General features: G+C 36.3%; 1 protein-coding gene across 1 annotated transcript in view; it reads right to left on the bottom strand.

Annotated features, from left to right (window-relative positions):
- SEMA3D (semaphorin 3D) overlaps positions 1–25,989 on the bottom strand; it is a 139,064-nt gene that overhangs the window by 16,803 nt on the left and 96,272 nt on the right. The window contains exons 10-15 of the mRNA XM_022562636.2: positions 23,598–23,742; positions 12,489–12,711; positions 10,317–10,405; positions 8,437–8,478; positions 5,953–6,110; positions 3,074–3,138 (exon numbers count right to left, since the gene is read on the bottom strand). Coding sequence (XP_022418344.2) covers positions 3,074–3,138; positions 5,953–6,110; positions 8,437–8,478; positions 10,317–10,405; positions 12,489–12,711; positions 23,598–23,742 — 722 coding nt within the window. The remainder of the gene's footprint in view (positions 1–3,073; positions 3,139–5,952; positions 6,111–8,436; positions 8,479–10,316; positions 10,406–12,488; positions 12,712–23,597; positions 23,743–25,989) is intronic.

Raw genomic sequence — 25,989 nt, 5'->3', positions numbered from 1 at the left:
AACAAACAAACCAAAAAAAAACCCAATCAAAAAATGTGCAGAAGATCTAAACAGACATTTCTCCAAAGAAGACGTACAGATGGCCAATAGGCACATGAAAAGATGCTCAACATTGCTAATTGTAGAGAAATTCAAATTGAAACTACAATGAGGTACCACCTAACAGCCGTCATGATGGCTATTATTAAAAAGTCTACAGGGCTTCCCTAGTGGCAGTGGTTGAGAGTCCGCCTGCTGATGCAGGGAACACGGGTTCGTGTCCCCATCCGGGAAGATCCCACATGCTGCGGAGCAGCTGGGCCCGTGAGCCATGGCCGCTGAGCCTGTGCGTCCGGAGCCTGTTGTTCCGCAACGGGAGAGGCCACAACAGTGAAAGGCCCGAGTACCGCAAAAAAAAAAAAAAAAAAAATCTACAAATAACAAATGCGGGAGAGGCTGTAGAAAAAGGGCACCCTCCTGCACTGTTGGTGGGAATGTAAATTGGTACAGCCTCTATGGAGAACAGAATGGAGGTTCCTCAAAAAACTAAAAATAGAGTTGGCACATGATCCTATGGTCCCACTCCTGGGCATATATCTGGACAAAACTATAATTTGAAAAGGTACACGCACCCCAATGTTCACAGCAGCACTATTTACAATAGCCAAGACATGGAAGCAACCTAAATGTCCATCGACAGATGAATGGATAAAGAAGATGTGGTGTATATATATAATGGAATAGTACTCAGCCATAAAAAGGTATGAAATAATGCCATTTGCAGCAACATGGATGGACCTAGAGATTATCATACTAAGCAAAGTAACTCAGAAAGAGAAAGACAGATACCGTATGATATCACTTATATGTAGAATTTAAAATACGACAGAAATGAACTTATCTATGAAACAGAAACAGACACAGAGAACAGACTTGGGGTTGCTAAGGGGGAGGGGGAGGGGGACGGCAAAGGGATGGATTGAGAGTTTGGGATTAGCAGATGCAAATGATGATATATAGAATGGATAAACAGCAAGGTCCTATTGTATAGCACAGGGAACTATATTCAATATCCTGTAATAAACCATAATGGAAAAGAATATGAAAAAGAATAAATATGTATGTATAACTGAATCACTTTGCTGTACACCAGAAAGTAACACAACATTGTAAATCAACATTGTACTTCAATTAAAAAAAAAAAAAACTAAAAAAAAATTGCCTCTGATAGTATTGAAATGGATGGCGTTAAGGAGTGAATATACAGAGACTGGATGTTTAGATGGCAGGATGAAAAGGAAAGTTAAGAACACTCAGAATGAGAAACCTGTAAGGTAAGAGAAAAACCAGAAGTTTTCCCTGTGGTGCCATGAAGCAGAGGGGTGCTGGGGAGACCATCTCTGAAAACAAAAGGCCCTTATTTGTATTGCTTGCCGATTTTCCTGGTGTAAACACTCCTACCACGGCTGATTCAAGCTCCCAGTGGTTTAAAACTCAGCTCACAAAATTCCTCCGTAATACACAGTCAGCTCTCATGGGGCCATAAGAGCTGGCTCCAGCACATCACTGCATGGAGCCTAGTGAAGAAAGTGTTCCACGGAGGAGGGAGCTAGAGAGTAAGTAAAAATGGGAACGGAAAAGTGGCCATTGGATTTGGCAAGGAGGAAACTGCTGGTGATCTTGACAAAAAATATATTGGGTTAGAGTGGTGATGATGAAAAGGAGATGTGCAATGGGCTATAACAAGAATGGGCTGTGATGAGGTGGACACAATAATTGTGAGTGCCTTAGTAAGCAGTGGTGTTTTGTAAGTCCTTATAACATTTATCATTATATGACATGGCATATATTTTACTTGTTTTTATGTTTGTTGCCTGCTCCCTCCCCTAACACACATTTAAATGTAAGATCCATGAATGCACAGATTGTTTTCTTTTATGTTCATTCGCATATCCTCAGTACCTAAAATAGTCCCTCCTAATCTCATGTGCACGTGTGAAAAACTGCATAGCACACAGTAGTGACTGCTAAAGAAAACACCGTACATTACAGTGAGCCACCTACACATTAGAACAGGAAGACAAACGTACTATTCTGGACTAGAGCTTAGTTTTCAGAAGAATGATATTATAAATTAGAAATAATTGTTTTGTTTTTAAAAAAGAAAACTCTGCCAGACCAGCAGTTATAGACTATGAAATCTGGGTTGTTTATTCAGTGGTAGGTGGTTACTAACAATATGATGATGGAAAGGCAGTTCATTTCTTCTTCCAGTTGTGTTTGTGTGTGTGTGTGTGTGCGCGCACGCACGTGTGCATATATTTTCTATCTGAAGGCAGAGCTTGGGAGTGGAAAGTAACTAAAGCTCTGGAATATATACTTCTACAGATTTTTTTCTCTGTTATCAGAGTCACTCAGCAAACTTCCTCTCAATTCTCCACTCTGCCCTTCTCACACTCAGACTTTCAAGATCTTCCATTCTATGACATTTTCTCTGAACAGTACAGCCTCTGGTGACCTCTTTTTTTGCTAAACTCCCACATCACTAATTGTGCCTTATGACATTTCCCCAAAGAATTGTAAGTTCTCTAAGGAGCTTTTTCTCTCAAAGTAGATCCGGGACGATTACATGCACATGGAAGTCACTTAATAAATATTTACTGATTGAATGGATACACAAATTAATAAGTGAATACAAATAATGCACAGGCTACCTAAAATTTCTTTCTAGTAAGTCCAACACTTTTATCAAACTTTTCTAGGAGGGTCTCTTTGAGTTTACTCTAAATGTCCATATGTTTTGGACTATATTCTGCTTTATCTCTAATAGCAGTTTCAAACTTTACAAGGATGGATAAGGCATTAAAAAAAAAAAAGGTATAGGAATTTTAAAAGCCTTATGAAGCAAATATAACAAAGAATTACCACTTAGGCACATGAACAGGGGGTTGATTTATAAAACCTCCTATTGCTTTTCCAGAATGCAAGCATTACACAAAATGAGTAGGTGTTTTAACTCGTATAATAAAAAAGACACACAAAGACCAGGCTTAAAATTTTCAGTGGGAGGAAAGCATATTAAACCTATACTTACTGTCTTCTATGTCCCAGCACTGGGTGATTGGGTCCCCATACTTCACATCTTGGCGTCTAGCTCGCCTATGCAAAAGGGATTAAATAGAACTTCAAGCATGATATCTGAGATATACAAAGTCTACATCTAACACTCATAACAGTAGCAGAAGCAGAATTATGCTTTACTGCTCAACTTAAATGCAGGTCAATATTCCAATCACTCTAACATTAATTCAAATAATACTAGTGGTAGAGTCCTAACAGAATAAATCCTGTTTCGGTAATAAGGTGATCTGAATTTTATTTCAGAATAAATCCTGTTTTGGTAATAAGATGATCTGAATTTCATTTAACTACCCCAGTTTTCTTTTTCTCTGGCTTTTGACAAATTATTCAACAGAACAGGCTGAATATAAATACAATCCAGTTATTATATACTTCCTATGGGGGTAACTATTTGTATCTTCTTTTTTTCAGTCAGCCAACGGAAAAGTAATAAGATATAAAAGAGCTTTAGTTAGTGGGTAAGAAAGTACACACAAATACAAAATGCCTTATCATATGAAGATTCATTATTATACTGACGTGATTAAACAACGAGATAAATATCATTTGAAACAGAAAGTACAAGTTTGATATGGCCTAATGGCTAGATGTTATTTCTATCTACTGACACATAGTTCACATTGTTTCTCTGAGAGTAGTGATAATGATACTAATAAAATAATGGCCTTGTACATTATTGTCACATATTTTCCTTAAGAGAAAATAGTAACTACTGCATAAAGAAAGTAAAGATCTGCCACATCTAAGTTAAATAAGTCTTACACTCGGAGTACAGTTTCATTTGCTTTGGTTATTTTATGTTGCCACATCAGAGATCCTAGATGTCACAGTAAACATTCTGTGATATGTAGGGTGTTCCTTAAGGGGCATGCTGACCAGATGACAGCCCTGTGGGAGATTCATTTATCATACACATTTTTTGGCTCACATGGACATTGTTAGGTAAGGGAGAACATCATAGTGGCTTGTCTGCAAGATCAGAGATACAGTCTTGAGAAATACAAGAAGAAAAAATTGTGATGGTATAAGGTACCTAAGGTCAAGAATGTTTTTAAATCTTGGCTTCTTAAGGAACAGCATCAATTCATCAAACTGAAGGTTCATTACCAACTAAATGAGCATTCTTGTTTTTTAGGTTCTTGAAAAGAAAAGCACTCCCCAAAGACTAACTAGGGTGAGTATATTCTTTGTCAAAAACTATAACAAAAACCTTGTGACTTTTTACTTTAAACTTGAAATAATGGTATCTCCCCACTTACATTTAATTCAGAGATTTCAGGGAATATAAAAAGGTCTTGGAATAGTATCTGTTTTTGTACTATACATTCAATCTGTGACCACTAGAATTTGCAATTTGACAAATCAGTAAACATTCCAAAAAATAAAAGTGCATATGTACTAGCGGGACTAACATATGCTCACCTGTTACCTTATTTTGTTAAGACCTAAAGAAAGATGAAAAAAAAATACCACATACAGTTTGCTGACATTTTACGTAGAATAAAATATACTTTGGGCAATACTTTAGAAAACAGTGTTACTATAAACCACACTTTAAAATAATGATATTTTAATATACTCAGCCACCATCAGTCATATTAATGAGGATTCAGGGTGTTTCCAATAATTTTGCTATTGAAAACTGTGCTGAAATGACAATCAAACATATAATTTGTGGTACTTTTTTGCCCGTGTGTGTAAAATAAATTCCTAGCTGGGTACTGTTGGCCCAGAATAGCATTATTTTTAAGAGCACATAAAGCAAGAAACTACAAACAGCAGGATGTAGTCGGATATTTAAGCATATCTGGGTGGCAGAAATTGGTCAAGTTGGAGTAAAAGCAAAATTATACAGAATCACAGGGATGTGCTGTGGGCTGTATATAATCTACACTGTTACAAAAACATTTATACATTATTTGTAAAACAGTAACTACGAGTATATACATATTTATAAATAAGGGAAGAATATACAAAGGGTAGAGTAGTAAAGAAAGCAAACTTTTCATGCTTTTAGACAAAGATGAAGAAAAAGGATATAAACAATTTATCAGAATTTTTTAAAGCTCTGAAACCCGGGTTATCGTCAGTTAAATCCATGAAACCTGTAATCTGCCTTCATTAGTCAAGCTTGCTTTAATTGTTGCTATAAAAACGTGCGTGTCCTCCAAGCCTCAGGTAACCTAAACAGGATGTTTGCCCAAGTTGTTTAGGAACTTGGAGTCAGCTGTGTTCAGTTTGAGCTCTAGCCGGTTAAGACTGGTTAGGACCACTCACCCTCCCCCTGGGCATGTGGGAGTGTCCAGTGACCTTTTGACATCAGAGGCCAAAAAATCCACGCTCAGAGCAGGCATCCCAGGAAGAAGCTTGTAGCTTAGTTTCATCTGCGTAGAAAGATGATTACCTCACCTTTTTCTTATCTCCAATTAACCTTCCCCAGGCTCCCCACACCTCAGCTTTCTCCCATAAGTATCCTCAGTCCTTCGCCTTTGGGGAGGCGAATGAGACTTGTTTTTCCCATCTCCCCGCTTGACTGCTTCGTGAATAAACCCGTTCCCTGCTGCACATCTTGGCATCTCCACGTTTGGCTTGCTGTGCATCGAACAAAACTGGTTTGGTAAGACTTCCACATTTCCGGATTTCAGAACATTCTGTTTTATCCTCCTTCAAAATTTAGCTGTATGAAAAACTCTAAAACATTTAGATTGTAATACTCCTACCACAGACCATGTTCTCTATATGTTTTCTCTTTAAACTACAAGAGAAGGTATTCGTGTACGATATTCATTGTGTGAAAAGCAAGGCTTCATCTTAATTTGATGTGCCTCTCACCTTTTTGAAGTGGGTGCATAGCGAGAGCATGCATTTCCATCCCAGGCACAGTAGGGGTCTCTGGCAAGACAACAGTCTGCACAAGCTTTCCCATAAGTGTCACATCTGTGCAAGGAGAGCTGAGCCAGTCCATCTCGGGAACCAATGTACAACTGTTGCTGCAAATCAGGCAAAACAAATGCATTAGAAGCATCTTTCAGACGAGTCTTAAGAACTTCCCTTTCTTGAATACCACATCACAGACCTAAATCTGTCTCCTCAGGTGCCCTGCCTGTTATAAACACTTGCACAGAAACATAAGGGAGAGTAAGATAAGTCGGTCTTCTGTCCCTGGTTGGATGGTGGTTTGAAGATGATGACACAGAATTGGACGGCATTCTAGAGAGCTAGAGTAACCTTGGCAGTAATTTAAGAAGGTCAAAAACCAGCTGCTAGACTGAGGAATTAAGATGTCAGATTCTTTCTTAGTAGTTGAAAATACACTCTGGTAGATTATATCAAGCACAGATGCTATAGGCAACACTGATGGGTCTTCTCCTGCCATGGCTTCTTATATAAGAGTTGACTGAAAAGAGGTTTATGAAAAACTTTCCTGTGATCTTAACTAACCATTTCATTTGTTAATGAAGTACGGATCCCTGAAGGAAGTTGAGTGATAAGTGAGAGAGAAAGTATTTGCTATCACTGTGGAGAAAGTATTAAGGAGGTTTGTGGGATGCTGTATCACACGTGAAAGCCTGCAGGATACTGACAAACTCAGCAAATAGAATCACATTTTGAAAATAAGTCCTGAAAATAATGCACTGCTCCCTACATGTATTCACTTGAGGGTATGTGGTGGAGGCAGAGGGAGGGATGATAACAAGTGAATAAGCCATAGTCTGTGCCTTCAAGTAACTTACGGTCAAGTCTAGTGGACATGCCAAACTTTAAATGGAGGGGGAAAAAAGTCTGAGAAATAGATATTGGCACAAATAACATACACGAACTCCACCTATAGAAATCTGTCTTACACCCCTACCACCCACTTAAGACCTCCTGGAGGCTAAATGTGGACTTTGTTTAGTATTTTACTATATAATTCTCTAGCGTTTGATACCAGTAAGACTAAAGCCTCCTTGAAAGTCTCTTCCCTTTCTTCTGTTCTCCCTCCTTATTTCTGCCTAGAGTTCTGTTTCCTTTGATGATTCCTTCCTTAGCCTTGAACATTGGGTTTCCCTCTTTGCGATTCTCATCTTTACTCTTCTTCCTGTACAAAGGCTCAGAGTTATTTTGAAAACAACATAAACACGCACACACTGATTCCCCTAAATCTAGTCTTCCTACCCTACCCTGACCAAGAGACACCATCCCAGTCACCCCCAGCACGAATCTGGGAGTTGTCTTTGAATCTTCTTTCACACTCACTCCGTCTGCCACCTTATCTCTCCGTTCTCTTACACGGCGCTCTCAAATCCATTTCCGCCTCACTCTGCACTGCCCCTTGCCTTTTCTCAGTCCTTATCATCTCCTTCCTCGATGACCTGTAAGTGTCCTTACCGTTTCAGCTGGCTTCACCCTTGTTTTCCGGCAACCCTCACCTCCACCCCAGGACTCAATCCCTCTTCCACACTGCCACGCCAGGCTGCTCTCTCTAAGAGGAAAATCTTAGCATGACACCCGCCTGCTTAACGTCTTTAAAGGTCTTCATTGTCTTGGATAAACTTGTTAAACTTCTCAGGAGGGCATCCATGGAAGGATGTGTCTACTCTTCTTCTGTCTTACTTCCCCAGGTTCCTTTCTAGCCTCCTTGCCCCTTGAGTGCAGCTATGCTCTCTGCTCCAATTGTACACAAGCTTATTAGAATAAGTTCGAGTCTTTCACTCTTCATGCCTTTTCTAAGGGCCCTCTCTTCTACTCGGCATATGCTTCCCCGTCCCATCCTTCTTTTTATTTATCTGGTTACCTGCAGCATCCTTCATAGCTCGAGTTGCCGGTCTCTCCCGCTCCCCTGGCTCCCTTTTACACCAGTTCGTCTCCTCTCTGTTTCCCCAGAACGTGGTTCCATTCTTGGTCTACTTTGTTAGCATGCTCCTTTGCCTTCCAGCTCCATGTGACTATTGGGCTGTTTGCCATTGCAGTCCATAGTCTAACTCGTAGACTCGCTGATTAAAAACCATCTTTAATGTTTAGGGCTAGTATTCTACATGAATTACTTTACAGCCTTGACAGAATGACATTCTCATGAGACTAGGAAAGTGAGCTCAATTTTCAAGAGCCAAAGGAAGGGGAGAATGTATTATTCAATTAATGGAATTGGGTCCCCTGTCTCCTAAGGCAAGGCAGAAAGACTGCCCTATAATCAGTTATAAAAGAAACATAATCTAAAGCTTTTTACACTATTTATAATTTAACTTCTAGTTTCAATGAATTTTCCTTAAAATAAAGTTTGATGCAAACAATCTTTCTTTTGTGGCTAATTTTTACACAAAAATTAGAAAGTACCTGCTTCAGAGACAACTCCATGTTCAAGATGATTGATGAATGCTGAAAATAAAATTTAACTATTAATAAAGATAATCATGAACAATCTTTTAGAGTAGCCAATATTTTGTTTTATCGTGTACCAAGGATAATTGGAGTAAACTTCAAGGCTCTGTTATATAGAGGAGAAAAAGATCTTAATGTTTGCTATTTCCTTCCCATGTGTAGTGATTCAACCTTAATAAAAATTATCAAAATAGTTATTTTTAAATCTTATTAAAGAAAAATTACCTAAATGTATGAGGAGACACTCTGCACTGAAAATTGTTCCCGGTTACCCACAAGGTTTCTCCCTCTTCTGACTCTGCTTATCTTAACTGCTTCCATATAATTCAAACTAGTGTTGACAAGAACATCTCCATAATTATTTATTGCCTCTTTCTGCTTACTTAGATCAGTAGTTCAAAAACTTGTTCAAGTAGTAAAATTCTAAAAAGTTATAGTGCTTCTTGTGGATGAGCATATTCTTTATAAAACACTGCAAGATACGATGCACATGGTTTCACAACATGAAAGTTTTATGTGTAGAAAACAAGCCTCTATGCGTGCAATACAAAATTTAAAACATGAACACAAAAGCTGCCAAACTAAAAAGGATGGAATGTTTAAGCATTTTTTTGTCTATCGTCTGTGTCTCTCTCTATATATATGACTATTCATTTCTCACTGGCCAATATGTACTAAGCAATAAACACAAGCAGATATTAAAACTTTAAGAAAATATATGAAAAAAATGAAAAGAAATGTTAAATGAGAAAGTTCTATCCAATAACTTTTTTTATGGATTAAGCAAACAGGGTCATTATTTAATCTTAACAGTGGAATCCAAACAATTCCTCTTGGTCAGTAATAACCGCTGAGTAGACTTAGTCTAATGTGCCTCTGTGTATTATGGAGGCTTTATTTTTGCCCTCTGGGTTTGCACTTATACTTGACATTGGCTTTTCCCTCAGGAACTACCCACGACTTTGTTTCTGGTAGATTCCAGAGAGCAGGTCTTGTTCTTGTTAACTCCTGGACCACTATTATCATCACAATGTAAACAGGATCCTGCGGAACCCAGCCTGTTAATTAACTTGAGCCCCTCACAGCAGAGAGCTCTACTCTCTTTTAAGGCAATAGAAGTTTACATGGAAACAGTCTATTTTAATAAACTATCTCAACAAAAAATGGTATAAAAGACAGCATATTTTTTAAAAGCTCTTCTAAGAAATGCAATTTTATTTCTAATTTCATTTTAGAAAATAACTCTAAATTGAATTTCATTGAAGGTCTACAAAGAATGCCACAGTTCAAATTTACTACTGTTAAAAGTCTAAGGACATTCCCCAAATCTGGAGAACTATTATTTTAGATCTACTAACTCTTTTGGTGGTTGAGGGGAATTTAGCATACATAAAGACTTACTATCAAGCAACTTAAAAAAAAAAAATTCCTTACAGAAATGCAGGGACACGTGATTTATACACTCTTCCAGTTTCCTTAAATTCAATTGAGGAAAAATTGAAAAGTGAAATTTATAAAGTAGAAAAGCATCTGGATAGTAAAAGAGACCCTAGGCTTTCATCTACCATGGTGATTTGTCTGAACATATGCTTAGAGAACTCAGTCATGAGGGGCAACCCAGGAGCCCCAAGTTCAGTGATATTTCTGCAGGGGAAAATAAGTCCCATTCTTAGTTGCTTTTAAAACTTTTTCCTTCGCTTAAGGAAAAGAAAAATAAAGAAGCTAATTGAAAAGACTTCTTCAGAAAGAGTGGTGACGTACTGACAGAACGTGTCCTATATAAGAACTGCTCAAGTTCGCCATCGCTTCTCCCGGAACTCTGGCCTAAGTCTTACCTTGAATATGTGTAACTCCTCCAGTACTACCTCTTCCATTTTCCACTTCTCCTTTGAAATGCTGACAACTTTTAGGACTGTTCCAACGTCTGAAAAAATACATTACACATGATCCTGTTGTTTCTACTTCAATGTTTAGTTAAGCATTTTCCTAGCAACCTTCACATGGCTCCCCTCATTTTTTTTTTCAATGCCTTTCAAGCAATCAGGTTAAACAAAGCATGCGAGAAGTGAAGCTTAATGTATATGATTCTCCCCTTTTGAAATACTATAGCTTTCAGCTCATAAACACATTTATAAAGAAAATATTAAAAGACACACATTCAGAGTGTATTCCTAACACAAGGAATAGAGATGTCTCCTTTAAAAATTAGTTGAAAGGGTAACAAAAGAGGAACAACATTTTTGGAACTTAATTTAAAAGGTTAAAATATATTAAATTTTCTCTCTCAATGTAAGAAATATTTATTCAGTACTTATCCACTTCACCATGAAAGATAAATATATATATTTTTAATAATCTTAACAAATGTAAGAGAAATAATTGAAGCTATCTACATGGGGGAAGTAGTAGCTCACTCATAAAATGTATTTTACTTACAGAAATATAATTAATGGGCTAGAAAATAAAATTCTGTCAAATTATTTTAGTTCAATTTAAAAGAACTAAACTATTATCACAAGATTAATCATATATTGTAGTCCACAAGGTGGCATGTTATTACAGAAAGACGATCAAAAGAACATTTTAGAAAAAAATCCCATTTGCAAATTAATGTACAGACTGACTTACACATAAAAATAAATTTAAAATAGTTGCTTTTAAACTTCTGAGCACAGAGGTTGAAGTAGGTTAACATGTATGGGAATATCCTATTTGTACAAAATAGTCTGGATTATTTGTTTTTAAATGGCTCTAGGATCTTCGAAAAATATTAAATATATATTTTCTGAATGTCATAATTGAAAATCAATCTATCTTAGTATCCTCATAATTTTCTAAGTAAAAGTTAGGTAGTACCACCTAGTGGCTAAATGGCTCTTCTGGCCCTGAAATGTTGAAGAACTAGAAATGAGCTTTGGGTGGGCAGTGCAATTAAGGGGCAAGCTCATAGAATGAATGACTAATTATTTCATGTTTTGACGCTTCAGTAGTAATCTCTGTAGTCTTGAAAGTATTACTTTTTTCCCTGGGCCTTGGTACTGCCATCTGCAACATAATCAGGTTTGACAACTGGTGTTCTTAAAGTCCTCTGAGTCTGTCACACAGACGCTTCCTAATAAACCTAACTTTTGTAAAACCAATATATTTTAAAAAATAAAATTATTCTAAAATTGTTTTATAGTCCTAAAAACATTTCAATAAAAATGTCCATTTCTTAAAAACTCATCAAATTTCTATTTCTTTATGCAATGCGTGATCCATCAAATTACATAACATCATCTAGGATGTAGTGCTTTTGTTTTAATGATACATGTTATCTTTACTACCAATACAATTCACAGGACATTATTAGATATTACTTTTTGTTTTTTGAGATGCACCAAATAAGCAATATTTCTTTCCCTTGGAAAAAAAAGGTAATCATTTTATAATTACTGAGTTGGCAGTCAAAAAAAATAAATAAAATGGGCTCTAATAATGAAAGTGATACTTAATCCAAAAAATTCAAGGACAGGAAAAATAATCACCAAGCAGTTTCTACCTTAAGTTCTTTACAAATTAATGATTAACTTTTTTGAAACCACCATAAGCCACCTAAGTCAGTGATTCTCAAAATTGGGTGAAGGGATCCTTTGGGGTACGATTATCAAATATCTCTGTAGAGAGAGGGAAATGTGAAGTTTGAAAATAGAGAAGCTTTGCTTTACCTATTTGTTTTAGTCCATAGTCATTCAACAAATATGTATTGAGCACCTCATCTGTAGCAGGCACATTGCAGTAGTAATATAGTAGTATATTTTGAAATCTCACATAACACTAATGGAGGCTGGGAGATATGTATGATCGTCGATTAAAAGCACATGTTATGCAAGTTTAAAAAAAACACTGACTGGGTATTAGCTAATAGTTACTCATTTTGATTTTGGCCGGTAAACTTTTTTGAAGTTTTTGTTTGTTTAATAATGAAAAATTCATTTGAAAGAAGGCATAACTTGGCTCTAGCATACCTGTTCCAAGAAACATCACATCGTACTGGCCATCTTCTGCGACAACGTGATCCACCACAATCTGTGTCAGTCTGTAATCCACATTGATGCGCTTGAATGTTGGTCCTCCCACAACTGGATATACTGATTTATACATCACAGGGTGCCGCTTTATGAAACTGATGACATCGTCTGGAAAATCTCGGGTGGATTTAATCAGTGGGTCATAGGTTTTGCTCGGACACTGAAAAGGAATGAGGAGAGGGGAGTAAAGGCATTGTTCACACATCTGAGAAATTTTCACTTCTAATAAAGTTTTTAAGCCTTACCATTGATAATATTAAAGGAATGGTCACCAGGATCAATATGAAATCACATGTATTGACAGATGTAATTAAATGCGGCTTACCTGCAGTGTATATAAATCCAGTTTTTGCTTTCGAAAATATTCTTAATATTACAATGAAATATTATTCAGCCACACAAAAAATGAAATCTTACTATTTGCAACATGGATGGACCTTGAGGGCATTATGCTAAGTGAAGTAAGTCAGAGAAAGACAAATACTGTATGATTTCACTTACGTGTGGAATCAAACAAAAGAGCTCAAAGATACAGAGAACAGATTGGTGGTTGCCAGATGTAGAGGGTGCAGGATGGGCAAAATGGGTTAAAGGGTACAAACTTGCAGTTATAAATCCTGAGGATGTAATGTACAGTATGGTGGCTACAGTTACTAACATTGTATTGTGTATTGGAAAGTTGCTAAGAGTAGATCTTAAAAGTTCTCATCACAAGAAAAAAAAATTGTAACTATGTATGGTGACTGATGTTAACTGGACTTATTGTGGTGATTATTTTTCAATGTATACAAATTTCGAATTATGTTGTACACCTGAAGCTAATGTTATATATCATTGATACCTCAATAAAACATTAATTGTGCACATATTTTAAATCTTTTATCAATGTCCAGTTGGGCTCTTGCTTTTGAAATACTTTTCAGTTGCATAAGCACAAGTAAACATTGATAATTCCAATCCATATCTTTTCTTCCAAGAAGTATGACTTCAGAAAACCAAATACAAAACCCCCATGCTAGATATTTCTTTTGTCTTTTGAACTATTCTCTTCTTGAATTAGCCTCAGATCTCAAAAGACAACTGTCTTTGCTTGTTGGCAGATGGAATGGCTAATGATCATCAAAGAGAACCTTATGAAACAAATTATCATGCTTATTAAAGCTTCTCAATGTTTCTCCAAAAAGATTTCTAAATTATATCCATTTACCTGTGTTTTCTAAAGTTCCCAAAGTGAGCTCTTTTCTTGCAAAGGTACATGAAATTTGAGTTGAAATAATTAAGAAAGTGATCTATAAACATTATCATTTTCAGTTTCCTTTAATTAATGTAAAATTTCAGTTTTAAATTAAAACCATGATTGTTAATAAAATGGAACAAATCAACATGTCATAGAATTACTTGTAAAAGAACTTCAATAGTTTGATATCATAATTATCTAGTTTTTCATAACTGGTGTGAAAATTTACTGTGAGCAAGTCAACAAGTCTTCCCCTAAAGGATCTGTGGGGAAACCCTCAGGGAATTTTTCACTTCTGTCTAAAATCCGCTTCCTGTGCGCCTTTTGCCATCCACTAATTCAATAGTTAGCATACCCTGCCCCCTGGTGGTAAAAGTAAAAAATTCACACTGGTATGAATTCAATGTGCCTCTCTCCAAAAACATGAAAAGGGAATTACTTCATAAATCCCTTCAAAATATTACTTCAAGTATCTCCCCTCCCACATACTGAATCTATTTTATGATTTTATTATATTTTAATTTAGTAAGTTATCTCAGAGAGAACAATGCTGTTACCACATTTGAATTCTTAATTGGCTAATACATTCTCTTGGAATGGAAAAGTTTAGCTGGATGATGCAGGCATAGAAAAGAAAACGAGTAATATTAAGCAAAGTTTATAAGAAAGTGCTGCTTTCTCCCTGTTTTAGTTTTTAGACAAGTTGAAACATAATCTCCACTGAACTGAGCCACTTATACCCAACACTAATTAGAATCTTGTCAAGGCTCGAAATCGTACTTCTCAAAGCATTCACAAGCGTCATTCTCAAGGAACTAAAGATACTGGAGTTAGTCACAATAAATGACCCTGACCTCAAATTTACAGCAATAAAATCATAATAGCTCACTAAATTACAAGAAATAGCAAAGAAGTTGTACTTTAAAAAAAAATCTGTTAATAATTTTCTATAAATAGCTTGAGAATATATTTATCTTTCATAAGAATCTTGCATGTGAAATGAAACTGATCTTTTCTTGATCAGTTTTATTGACTTGTCCCAGGTCTGCACCAAAAAGGTTAGAAATGTCCTGGAATGTTAGCCATTTGGTACTTACTGATCATATTCCTAGCTGGATGTTGGTCTAAAGATCTAAGACTGTATCTTCAGTCATTGTTTCTAGCACTTTGCTTTCAGCCAAGTGAAATCTGTCAACTCAGTAATGCTAGGAACCCTATATTAAGTAGATTAAGCTGTAACTCAAAATGGATACGGAGCTCAAATGATACAAAGCTCTTGCCCAATTACAGGCTGCATGTTTGAGACTCAGTCAAAGGCCATTCATTGTGGGCTTATAGCTTATAATGCCTGTGGTACTATCTGGTGGGTCTATTATTAAAATCAAAGCAAATGCAAGATTTCTCCCTGCATTACATTTTTGAAACAGCCCTCCAACTTAAGAAAAACATCTCTTTTGACTTTGTAGCTATAATCATGCAGTAGCCAATATTTCAAAGGAAATAACATCGTGCCCTTCAAGTCAGTTTTTTATATCAAATTTTCAAACCATAAGAAATTTTAATGTGAGAAAGGACAGGTGAATGAAGCTAGGAACATTCATCAAAGAGACAAACGTGAAAAAAAAAAAAAAGAGACAAACGTGATAATTTTCCTCATTGTTCACCTCTGACAAAGAAGTTTAAGTGTAATAAAATCTAACAAAAAAAGAAGAGAAGGGAAACCTGGCTTCTACTGACTATTATAAAATGATCTTTGAAAATGTTTTTTTTTTTATATGGCAGCTTTTCCTCATGGCATGCTGCCAGTGTTTGGATAAGATCTTTATCCTCTAAGTTGCTGTGTGTGATCTCTCTGGTCTGCGTCTCCACTCTGCTTTCACAAATGAAGGTGATTTGGTAGAGATACTCCCTGAGGTTTAAGACAGTACAGTTTGAACCAAATATTAAAAACCAGTGGAATTTTTCCTTTGATATCATAGCTGCATCTCACACAGATCTAAAAATAACTTGGGATGCCAAGTATCTTATGCAGGTAAATGGAAAGTAGGAGAGAAAAATTCCATAAAGGAAAAAGAGAACGCGTGGGGGAAATGCTACATCTAAATAACCATATTCAATTATTTTCCTTCCACAAATCCTAGAAAACTTTCCTATTGCAGCTATACATCACAGGTATTAAAAATCTAACGAATTTTTCCTCTGTATGTACGTACTTTAAGTTCTACCTGCTGACTCAGTCCATCTGAATATACTGTAGAGGGCAATTTATTTCTCCTTCCAGCTTTCTAACATTTGTCTGACTTGCATCACTTTAGCTCCTGTGACTGTAAGAAATAAATCAGGGAACTTATCTGTGTCTCTACCTACTGTTTCAAAAAACTCTAAGACAGTTTAAAATATTAAGGGAAAAAAAAAAAAAAAAAAGAGCGAGCTATTACCAAAACTCTAAAATGTCCGTATGTTGCTGGAAACAATACCAGCACAAGAGCAGAAGAAAAAAGGACCTGCCTAGGCAGCTCTGAGATGAAAGGGTAAACCCAGCGGCAATAAGCCCTGGTTGCATGCCTATCTCCCAGGGCTGGCTGCCACCCTGACTAGGTGTGATCGTGTTATGCTTGGCACATCTGCGTGTTTGCAGAGGGCCTTCAGTCGTGCAGTGGGAAGCAACGGATAAGAGGAGAAAAATGGGTTTTATCCAATGAGAGAACTTTGCCCCTTGGCAAGGCCCCAGACAGCTGTTACAAGTTTTCTCCCCCTGCTGCTTCGAGCTATTCTCTACAGGTTGCAGTTTCCTTTTAAACAAATCAGAGGGGTGATCAGTGCGAGGGAAGACATGGCATGAGGCACAACTGAACCGGGCTTTCATTTTTAGCAAAATGGGAAAAATAAGCTAAATGTGTAAAGAAGTCTCATTTTTATTTATAAAGTAAAACATGCGAATTTAATAGGTGCCATCCTATCCCCCTACTTATTCCTCTAAGTCAGTTTATAACATATATGGGCAAGGAAAGATGCTATATTCAATATGAGATAGAAGGGCCAGAGATATAAATATACAGGTAAGTCTATCTTCTTTTGAAGGTTCTCTTTTTTTTAGAAGAATTTCTATACCAGAAAAATGAAAACATGACTGAATGGAGTAAGTAGCCTGGGATTTGGAGAACCTCATTTTAAAAGCAAATGTTGGCCCTACGGAAAAGAAAGCTGAAATCCAGTTGAAGAGATTGATTTGTTATTTGAATCAGCTGCCTTTCACCATTTGAGAGAAACACAGCCTATATACAGTTAAAGGAAAATGGTAGAGATGTTTTGTCATGCACCCTTAGAAACTTGGAGTCAGGAGGCCCAGATTCTACTCCTGCCTCTGCTTCTCCTTTCTAGAATCAAAAACCTAGAAGGGGGGCTTCCCTGGTGGCGCAGTGGTTGAGAGTCCGCCTGCCGATGCAGGGGACACGGGTTCGTGACCCGGTTCGGGAAGATCCCACATGCTGCGGAGCGGCTGGGCCCGTGAGCCATGGCCGCTGAGCCTGCGCGTCCGGAGCCTGTGCTCCGCAAGGGGAGAGGCCACAACAGTGAGAGGCCCGGGTACCGCAAAAACAAACAAACAAAAAAACCCCCCACATTTTGGCTATAGTGAATAGTGATGCAAATGAACATGGGAGTGCTAATCTCTCTTCAAGATCCCAATTTCAATCCATTTGTACAGATAACCAGAAGTAGGATTGCTGGATCATATGGTAGTTCTACTTTTTAATTTTTTGACAACCCTTCATACCATATGTGGAAACAACCTAAATGTTCACTGACTGATGAATGGAATTTAAAAAGTGTCTATAGGGCTTCCCAGGGGGCGCAGTGGTTGAGAGTCCGCCTGCCGATTCAGGGGACACGGGTTCGAGCCCTGGTCCGGGAGGATCCCACATGCCGCGGAGCAACTAGGCCCGTGCGCCACGGCTGCTGAGGCCACATGCCACAACTGCTGAGGCCTGCGCTCCTGGAGCCTGTGCTCTGCGGCAAAAGCCACCGCAGTGAGAAGCCCATGCACCACAACGGGGAGTAGCCCCTGCTCTCCACAGCTGGAGAGAGCTTGCGCACAGCAACGGGGACCCAGCACAGCCAAAAATAAATAAATAAAATAAATAGATTTTTTTTTAAAAGTGTCTATACATATAGTGGAATATTATTCAGTCTTGAAAGAAAGGAAGCCCTACCATTTGTGACAACATAGTTAAACCCAGAGGACAATACACTAAGTAAAATAAGTCAGCCATGAAGGACAAAAACTGCTTAATTCCACATATATATATAAAACATAGTCAAACTCATAGAAGCAGAGAATAGAACTGTGGTTGCCAGGGACTCGGGGGAGTGGAAAATGGAAAGTCATCAATCGGTGGGTATAAAATTTCAGTTACACTGGGTAAGTTCTAGAGAGCTGCTATACAACATTACAGCCTGTAGATAATAATACAGTACTGTACACTTAGAAATCTGGTAAGAGGGTAGATCTCACGATAAGTGTCCTTAACACAATACATTTTTTTCAAAAAGTCCTTTCTTCTCACCTTTCTGATAATAGTTTAAAAACTGAAGCTCACTTTCAAGTAAACATGTATTAATATTTACATTTATGCATAAATCATAAAAACTCCTTATCAACACAGAATGAAACTACAGAGTAAATTTTTAATAATAAATCAAATGTCAAAAATAAAATCTTCTGCCTTTACAAATCTTCCCTAGATTTTTTTGCCTGATCTCAGTTTGGTTTCTATATCTGACCTGTTATCACTCATTGTATGGTAGATTCTTCCATACTGCATTTCACTCGGAACTTACTACCAAGACCCAGCAGTTCAGTAAGGCCCATCTGAACGAAATATAATTTGTTCAGAGACTCTGTTTGGACACCAGAGGGCAGAAGAATCACTTGAAGTGAAGGAATTCAATGTAAGCAAATCTTGTGTATTCTTGAATTTCCAGGCTTATTAACATTGTAGAGTAGTGATATCATTGTAAGGCTAGGAGTTTAGGTTTGACTTTTTATCACAGGAAGTACAGAAGTCTGTCAAACTAAAAAAATTAAGTAGCTATGGCACACAGAAAGTTCTAATGTTTATTTACCGGAGTGATAATGTCAACAGAAGGCACTGCTGGGAGAACAACTGAGAATTCAACCTCCATAGCAACATGGATGAGAAAATGTAAGTGCAAAGGTGGTGTTTAAAATAATCTATTTAAAATGTTTAACATAAGTGGAAAGTGGCTCTTAGAGTAAAGATCCTGACATTTCATAGAAAGCAAATTATTCAGCAATGCTTTGATTAAAGTAAGATGTGTTCCCCTGAATTACAATAAAAGAAATGCCAAGGGCAATAAGGCTTCAACACTTCACTATTATTTTTGTAGAGAACAGACTGATCTCTGGAGAAACAATGTAAGGTTCTGTTTGGTTGTTTGATTTTATCACTTTGAAGGCAGAATGGCATGGGGGTCAGTGGCATTTGATTTGGAGTTACATGGCTCTAAATTTAATCCTAGTCTCACCACTTTAAAAACTATGAGACCATGAGCATGTGCTTATCCTCACTGGCTTTTTCTATTTATTTTTTTAAATTGAAGAATAGTTAATTTACAATGTTGTGTTTGTTTCCGGTGTACAGCAAAGAGATTCATTTATATTCATATATATATATATATATATTTATATATATATATATATTCTTTTCTCAGAATCCATTATAGGTTATTACAAGATATTGAATATAGTTCCCTATGCTATATAGTAGTACCTTATTGCTTATCTATTTTATATATAGTAGTGTGTATCTGTTAATCCAAACTCCTAATTTATCCCTCCCCCCTCTTTCTCTTTTGGTAACTATAAATTTGTTTACTATGTCTGTGAGTCTATTTCTGTTTTGTAAATAAGTTCATTTGTATCATTTTTTTAGATTCCACATGCAAGTGTTATCATATGATACTTGTCTTTCTGTCTGACTTACTTCACTTAGGATTATAATCTCTGGATCCATCCATGTTGCTGCAAATGGCATTATTTCATTTTTTATGGCTGAGTAATATTCCACTATACATATAATATAAATCCCACATCTTCTATATCCATTCATCTGTTGATGGACATTTAGGTTCATTGGGCTTTTTCTTACCCATAAAATTGGGATAATAATATCTACACCATTAAGTTGTCTGTAAGAATGTACAGATAACATGAGTCCTTATTACTGTGTCTGGATCATAAGATGGGTTCAATAATGGTTTTTGACTAAAATTTCTGAGCTGGAGGTTTGTAGAAAATAAGACTCTTAGCTTCACTTAAACAAAAATTACTACAAGTAGGCTGCTTAAAACAAAACAGAACAGATGAGCAAGTATGTCAGGAGAATATGTAAAAATAAATGCAGTTAATTTTAGGTAGAGCATTCAGTAGCATATTAATCAGGTGAATTTAGGGGATAGGTGAGTATTAGAGAATATCAAAGAATAAAGGAAAAAAGACTGGTCAGAAAACTTCAACATCGCTATTCACTCTGCCATGTTTGGTGATATGATATTGAGAAAATTATTATTCTGGGCATAAGTTTCCTCCTCTGTAAAATGAGAGTGAATTATGCTGTGTCTCTCATCCATTCCGGTTCTTAGATCCTCAAACTTAACAAGAGTCATTACTTGATACACTGTGAAATATAATTTCAGTGATTAAATGACAGAGTTAGTTAAATGGTAACCTTAGTTTATGAAAAGCTTATTTGTGTAGCAGATTTTCATATCAGATAGATGATATTCCTAACTTCAGCACCAGCCCGCCAAATATAAAATATAATGTGGAAAATCTGACTAAGCATTGTATGCAACTAAAAGGTAAGATATCACTGAAAACATAAAGAATTAAGGAAGCCAAAGGTTACACATTTACATACGATTTTAGACATTTTCGAATGTGGTCACAGAGATTTCAAAGAGAGTACAAAAGTAGCTAGTTACTTCGAAATAACTGATACCCTTTAGTTACGGTAGCTTTCTCGATACTCTCGCAAACTTTTCAGGGGGAGTGGTAATCACTATTCTTACAGAGAATCAATTGGAAAAAGATGGTAAATAAAAAAAATTTTTTAATATCTCAGTAATATTATTTTACATAAATAAATTTTTTAACTGGCTTATCTGGTTGCTCCCCATCTAAAACCAGTGTAGACACAATCTGAGTTTAGTTCAGAACAAGAAAGAATGCCGCTTTTAAGTGAAACTATAAAGCAAGATAAATAATCCCTGACAGTAACTAGGATATATTTTTCTTTCCCTAAATTCTATAAAAGAACATAATGTACCTGATCAAAGAGTGTTCTAACAGAGTCTTCCTAAGGGAGACTTTGTCTTTCTGTCTCAGTTACCAACAGTGGCCCGAGGATGGGCTACGGATTAAAGATTAGTTACGAGGCATAATTCTCAAAGCTTAGCTTCAGATGCGAATGTGTTTACACATTTACAAAAGCATAGGAGAATAATGATGTTTAGAAAGGATAAAAGAATAATTTTGTTAAATAGCACTTCCTTATGCCTGATGATATTTTTCCTTTTATCTAAATTATTAAAAAGAAAGAAAACTATTTTTGGTAGTTTGGATACAGCTTATTCCCTAGATAATTCTGAACTCTTCAAGAAAATATCTACAGTGTAAACACTTTGTATTTTGAGTACTCCAACAGCAAAGGCTGCTCTGTTTAACATAAGGAGGTGCTTCTTTCCTTACTGATGAAAACCCTCCTCACTGACATGTATGTTTTACTATTCGGGGGTCACATATCAGAGAAGTGCCCATGTTCTTCCAAGCAGAGTCATGTAAGGTGGGAGTTTGCCTTTAGGCTCCCATGACATTCACAGGTCTCTCAGGAAGGAGCAGGGAAGTGGTGACAGCAGCCACCTCTGCAGCATCTCCAGTCTACACTGTCAGATGTGATCTGGATGTATCGGCAGGTGGTCATCTTGATAATCAACTTCTAGCATTATAAGAATCAACTGCTGTATATAGGTAGGGAAATAATTTTCTGTAATGAATGTGGGTGATTTCAGTCCCAAATTCTTTCTCATGTAAATCCAGATAATTAAAGATTTGTTTTTAATGGCCTGAATGGTCACAGTCTTTATTTTTTAGAATAAACATATGTAGAAACAACTCAGAATATGATAGTCTCTGACACTTAATCCCAGAATCCTAGTATGGTCAAATTTCCCCAGCTAGAGAACGCTGTGAAGTTATATCAGCCTCCTCAAACAAAAAACAAACAAACCAAAAAACTCAAACAACCTTCACACATATAATCATTGTAATATACTATGTATATTCAGTAAAAGATCTTCCATTGAAGGGAAAAACAGATATAATTTAACATAAAAAGTTTTTAATGTAACGTCAAAGTACAAGGACTCAGAGCTTGGACTCTACCAACAAGATATCTGGGTTTAAAACTCAGTTGCATCACTCACTAGCTTTGTGACCATGGGCAAGTTACTGCACTTACCTGTGCCTGAGATAGCTCATCTGTAAACTGGCATTAATAATAATAGCATTTGCTTTATAGAGTCAGTATAAAGATTACATTAAGATTTAAAAAGCCTTTAGAAGAGTACCTACACCCTATGTTACTGTTTAAAAAAAATAACAAGTACAGCTTTGATGTTCAAAGAAAATTAAAAAGTGAATATTGAAAATCATAATATTACTTGCAGAAAGTTTTTTCCACCAAAGTTGAGATTATCCTATAAATCAGTTCAGAAACATCCCTGAAACATATTGAGGAATTACGAAAGGGAAAATAGACATGGCTGTAAAGTGTGGTTCCCAAATTTAATCAGGTTACACAACAGGAAGATGAAAAGAGAACTCAGAAAGCCTGGCTACCAGCTGTTTTCTCTTCAAGAACACACATAAGATAAAACTCAGTAGAATTAGATGGGTTACATCAATGATTTTTCTGGGATTTTGATGACTATTTTGAGCTCTTCGTAGAAATATTCATAATGAATCCTAATTTTTTAAAAGGGGCATTTTACCTTTATATTAGGCCAATTAACTAATTCTAAAATATTTAAATAACAAACTGTTTTAATCACATCAACAAAACAAAAGCCATTTATAATGCACATACAGATTTTAAATCGCAAAGTTTTTCCAAAACAGATGCAGAAACTCTGAAACACATTTCTTACCTGTTTCATTTCTGCGCTAAACATGACTCATGCTATTTGAATAGAATTTTGGACTCAGAGCTTTCTATGTCTTTTCCACATCTAAAATATGCATATAATTCCAAGGTGCAACATAATAAAGAAAAGATAAATGCAGAACAAGAGAACAGATCATTTAAATGAACGATTATAACAGATGTAGTCTTTTTAAGGCAGAAGTGGGGACTAGAAGACTCTTCACTACATGCAGAGCTGTATGTGATGAATACTTACTAGCATTGCCTTCTAACTTGGAATATTTGTCATTCTAGATACTAAATCATTTTGATGATTCTATAGACATGTTGAGGATAAACGCTATATTCTCAGAGTAGTGCTCCTTACGATATAGCCCATTGTTTCCTGTAGTATTTAAAATTCTTACTCAAACGAAAAATGTTAAGTTCCAGTGAAGGTCAGACATACTAACACATCACTGTACGTAAACAGTTATTTTAAAACCACAGTGCATGTTGCTGTGGTGAATAGCATAGTTTATTATAATAGGATTAGGAAGAGAATATGGACTTAAAATACTTTGATTATTAAGTATGGATACATACTGTCCCAGGTCGGGGATAAGGAATTCTTCCATCATACTGCACCCAACGATGATCTGCACTTTCCTTATGCGCATATGGACCATTAAAAACTGCTCTGATATCGGCCATGCTATACACACACACAGCAGAGCCTTTGAAGATGGAGCTGAAAGAAAGCAACATGATTCAGTCATTCACTGGTCCATTCAGTGGACATTCACTGAGCACATGCTATAACCAGGTGCTGTGGACACATTTATTCGGGACATTCTATCTGACAGGTGCGGCAGACAAAATGTGTGTATGTCCTCAAGGAGCTTACAGCCAAGTAATCCTGAATAAGTTTTGATAACACTTTTATTACAGGTAATTATAGTAAACTAAGCAAGTACACAGATGGGTACCCAATACAAGGCTGTCTGGTAAGTTTTCAGGGAGTAGGTAGCATCTAAATTGACATCTGACGGACAAATAGGAATTACCTGGAAAAACTGGAGGATAGACGGGAATATGCAGGAAAGAGTATTATATTTATTCACATGCTCTTGAATTTTACTTGAAGTTATTATAGCATAATGCATTCTAAAGAACTTATAAAATCAGAAGTTATATTACCTACTTTTTTAAAAAAGGAATATTTAGATATGTAAATAATAAATATTTATCTTTCTTAAAGTGAGTGAATGTCCATAAATACTGGCTATTAATGAGTTCCTCATATAATTTTTATTAATTTTAAAAACACTGAAATAATCTTTTTGCTCCTTTTTGAATTTCTGAGTTTATGTATATAACTTATCTGATGCTTAAAATTAATCATGATTACACAGTAAGGGGGCACATCTAATTAAGAGGCAGCAAAGCTCCATGGGAATTCAACAAATTTTTGCAAACTCATGATGAAAATTGTTAGCATCAGATATTTCATCTTGGTTTTATTTCCAGAAATTAAAAGGCATTTTCTCTGAATCTAAAATTTTCAGTGATTCCTGTTCTTAAAAACAAGATCACACTTTTCACTCTAAGAGACTTAGCACTACACAAATGAGTTTAGGATTCACTAACATGATCAGTAACTCAATCATTAATCATTCTTGGAATGACATTAATGCGAAGCATCAGGAGCTGATGGTCAATAGGCAGCTGGGAGAAAACTAGCTGCTAAGAAGGGAAATGATGGCCCCATAAAAATCATATGACCTGCCTATGATACTTTAAAGGAACGACGCATCATGGTGTTATTGCAGATTAATTACATCTTCTCATTGGACCAAGGATGTGACTTGCATCCTGACATTACCTCAGTCTTCAGGGCAGCATTAAAAATAAAATAACGAAGTACACCAAGAGCAAAGAGCTGACTTGTAACTTCACACTCTGGGTGGGCAAAAACTCGATAAGAGAAAAAGAGAACTATCTTGCGGCTACATTTCTTTGGCACACATCTATGTCTTGTGAGTGAAACACACAGTGACTTTAAAGAAAATTCTGTGAATGGAAAGATGCCAGGAGAACCAGGGCTGTGATACTTGACTTGAGTAACTACAGGCACGTGGTCTTCCTGCACCTTTTTAGTTCAGATATAAATTAGCAGAAACATGGAGTTCAAAATAGCAGCTTCTTAGGATATCTTCTCTAGTCTCATATTTAAATATTTCCACTCTAATTTTATAATTAACCAAATAGTATTTTGTGTTTGATACATTCTGAACCAATAGTACATTTGACTTTATCCATAAGGTATTGTGAACTAAATGACAGTAATATCTCGGAAAATAAATTATAATTTTCCCACAAAATATTTTAATAATTTATTCAAAAGGAGGCAGTAAGACCATTTGTCTAATACTAACGCCAACACTGCCAATTCCTCCAATACTGATAGCAATATACATTGATAACGACCGATAGCAGCGCTATGGAAAAAGTGAAAAGTATTTCAAAGAATGTAACACAGGCAGTAGTAGGTAACAAGAATAAAAGTGCACTTGGAACAGAGTCAAATGTAAGTTAATGAATTAAATAAAATTAATATTAAATAAGATTAAGTGGGGGTTCAAATATTCTTTGAGAAAGCTTCATGGCTGCTAGGACAACTTTTAAGGAAGTGACAGAGCCTCAGTGACAAGTACAGGCCAGTATTATGCAGAAAGAAGACAAGAATACAGGTGTAGAAATTAGGAAGATACTTTTAGTCGAAGTCCCAGTATTACTACTAATTGGCTGCTCTTCTTTGGACAAGTACATGTAATACAAACTTCCTTTGCCTAAGTTAGTAGAGCAGTGATGATATGGTAATAATAACAGTCACACTTCCATCTTTGCAGAGTAATGGGGAAGTGCAAATAAGAGCATGTGGAGACATTTTAAAAGACAAGAGTGTCATCTCATGATTATAGCCTAGACAATGACT

Source organism: Delphinapterus leucas, chromosome 9 (assembly GCF_059928025.1).
Source record: "Delphinapterus leucas isolate spDelLeu-1000000601 "Yukka" chromosome 9, BTC_Dleu_Yukka2, whole genome shotgun sequence".
NCBI classification, from domain to species: Eukaryota; Metazoa; Chordata; class Mammalia; order Artiodactyla; family Monodontidae; genus Delphinapterus; species Delphinapterus leucas.
The sequence above is the reverse complement of the archived record's forward strand: the minus strand, read 5'-3'. Positions and strand labels throughout refer to the sequence as shown.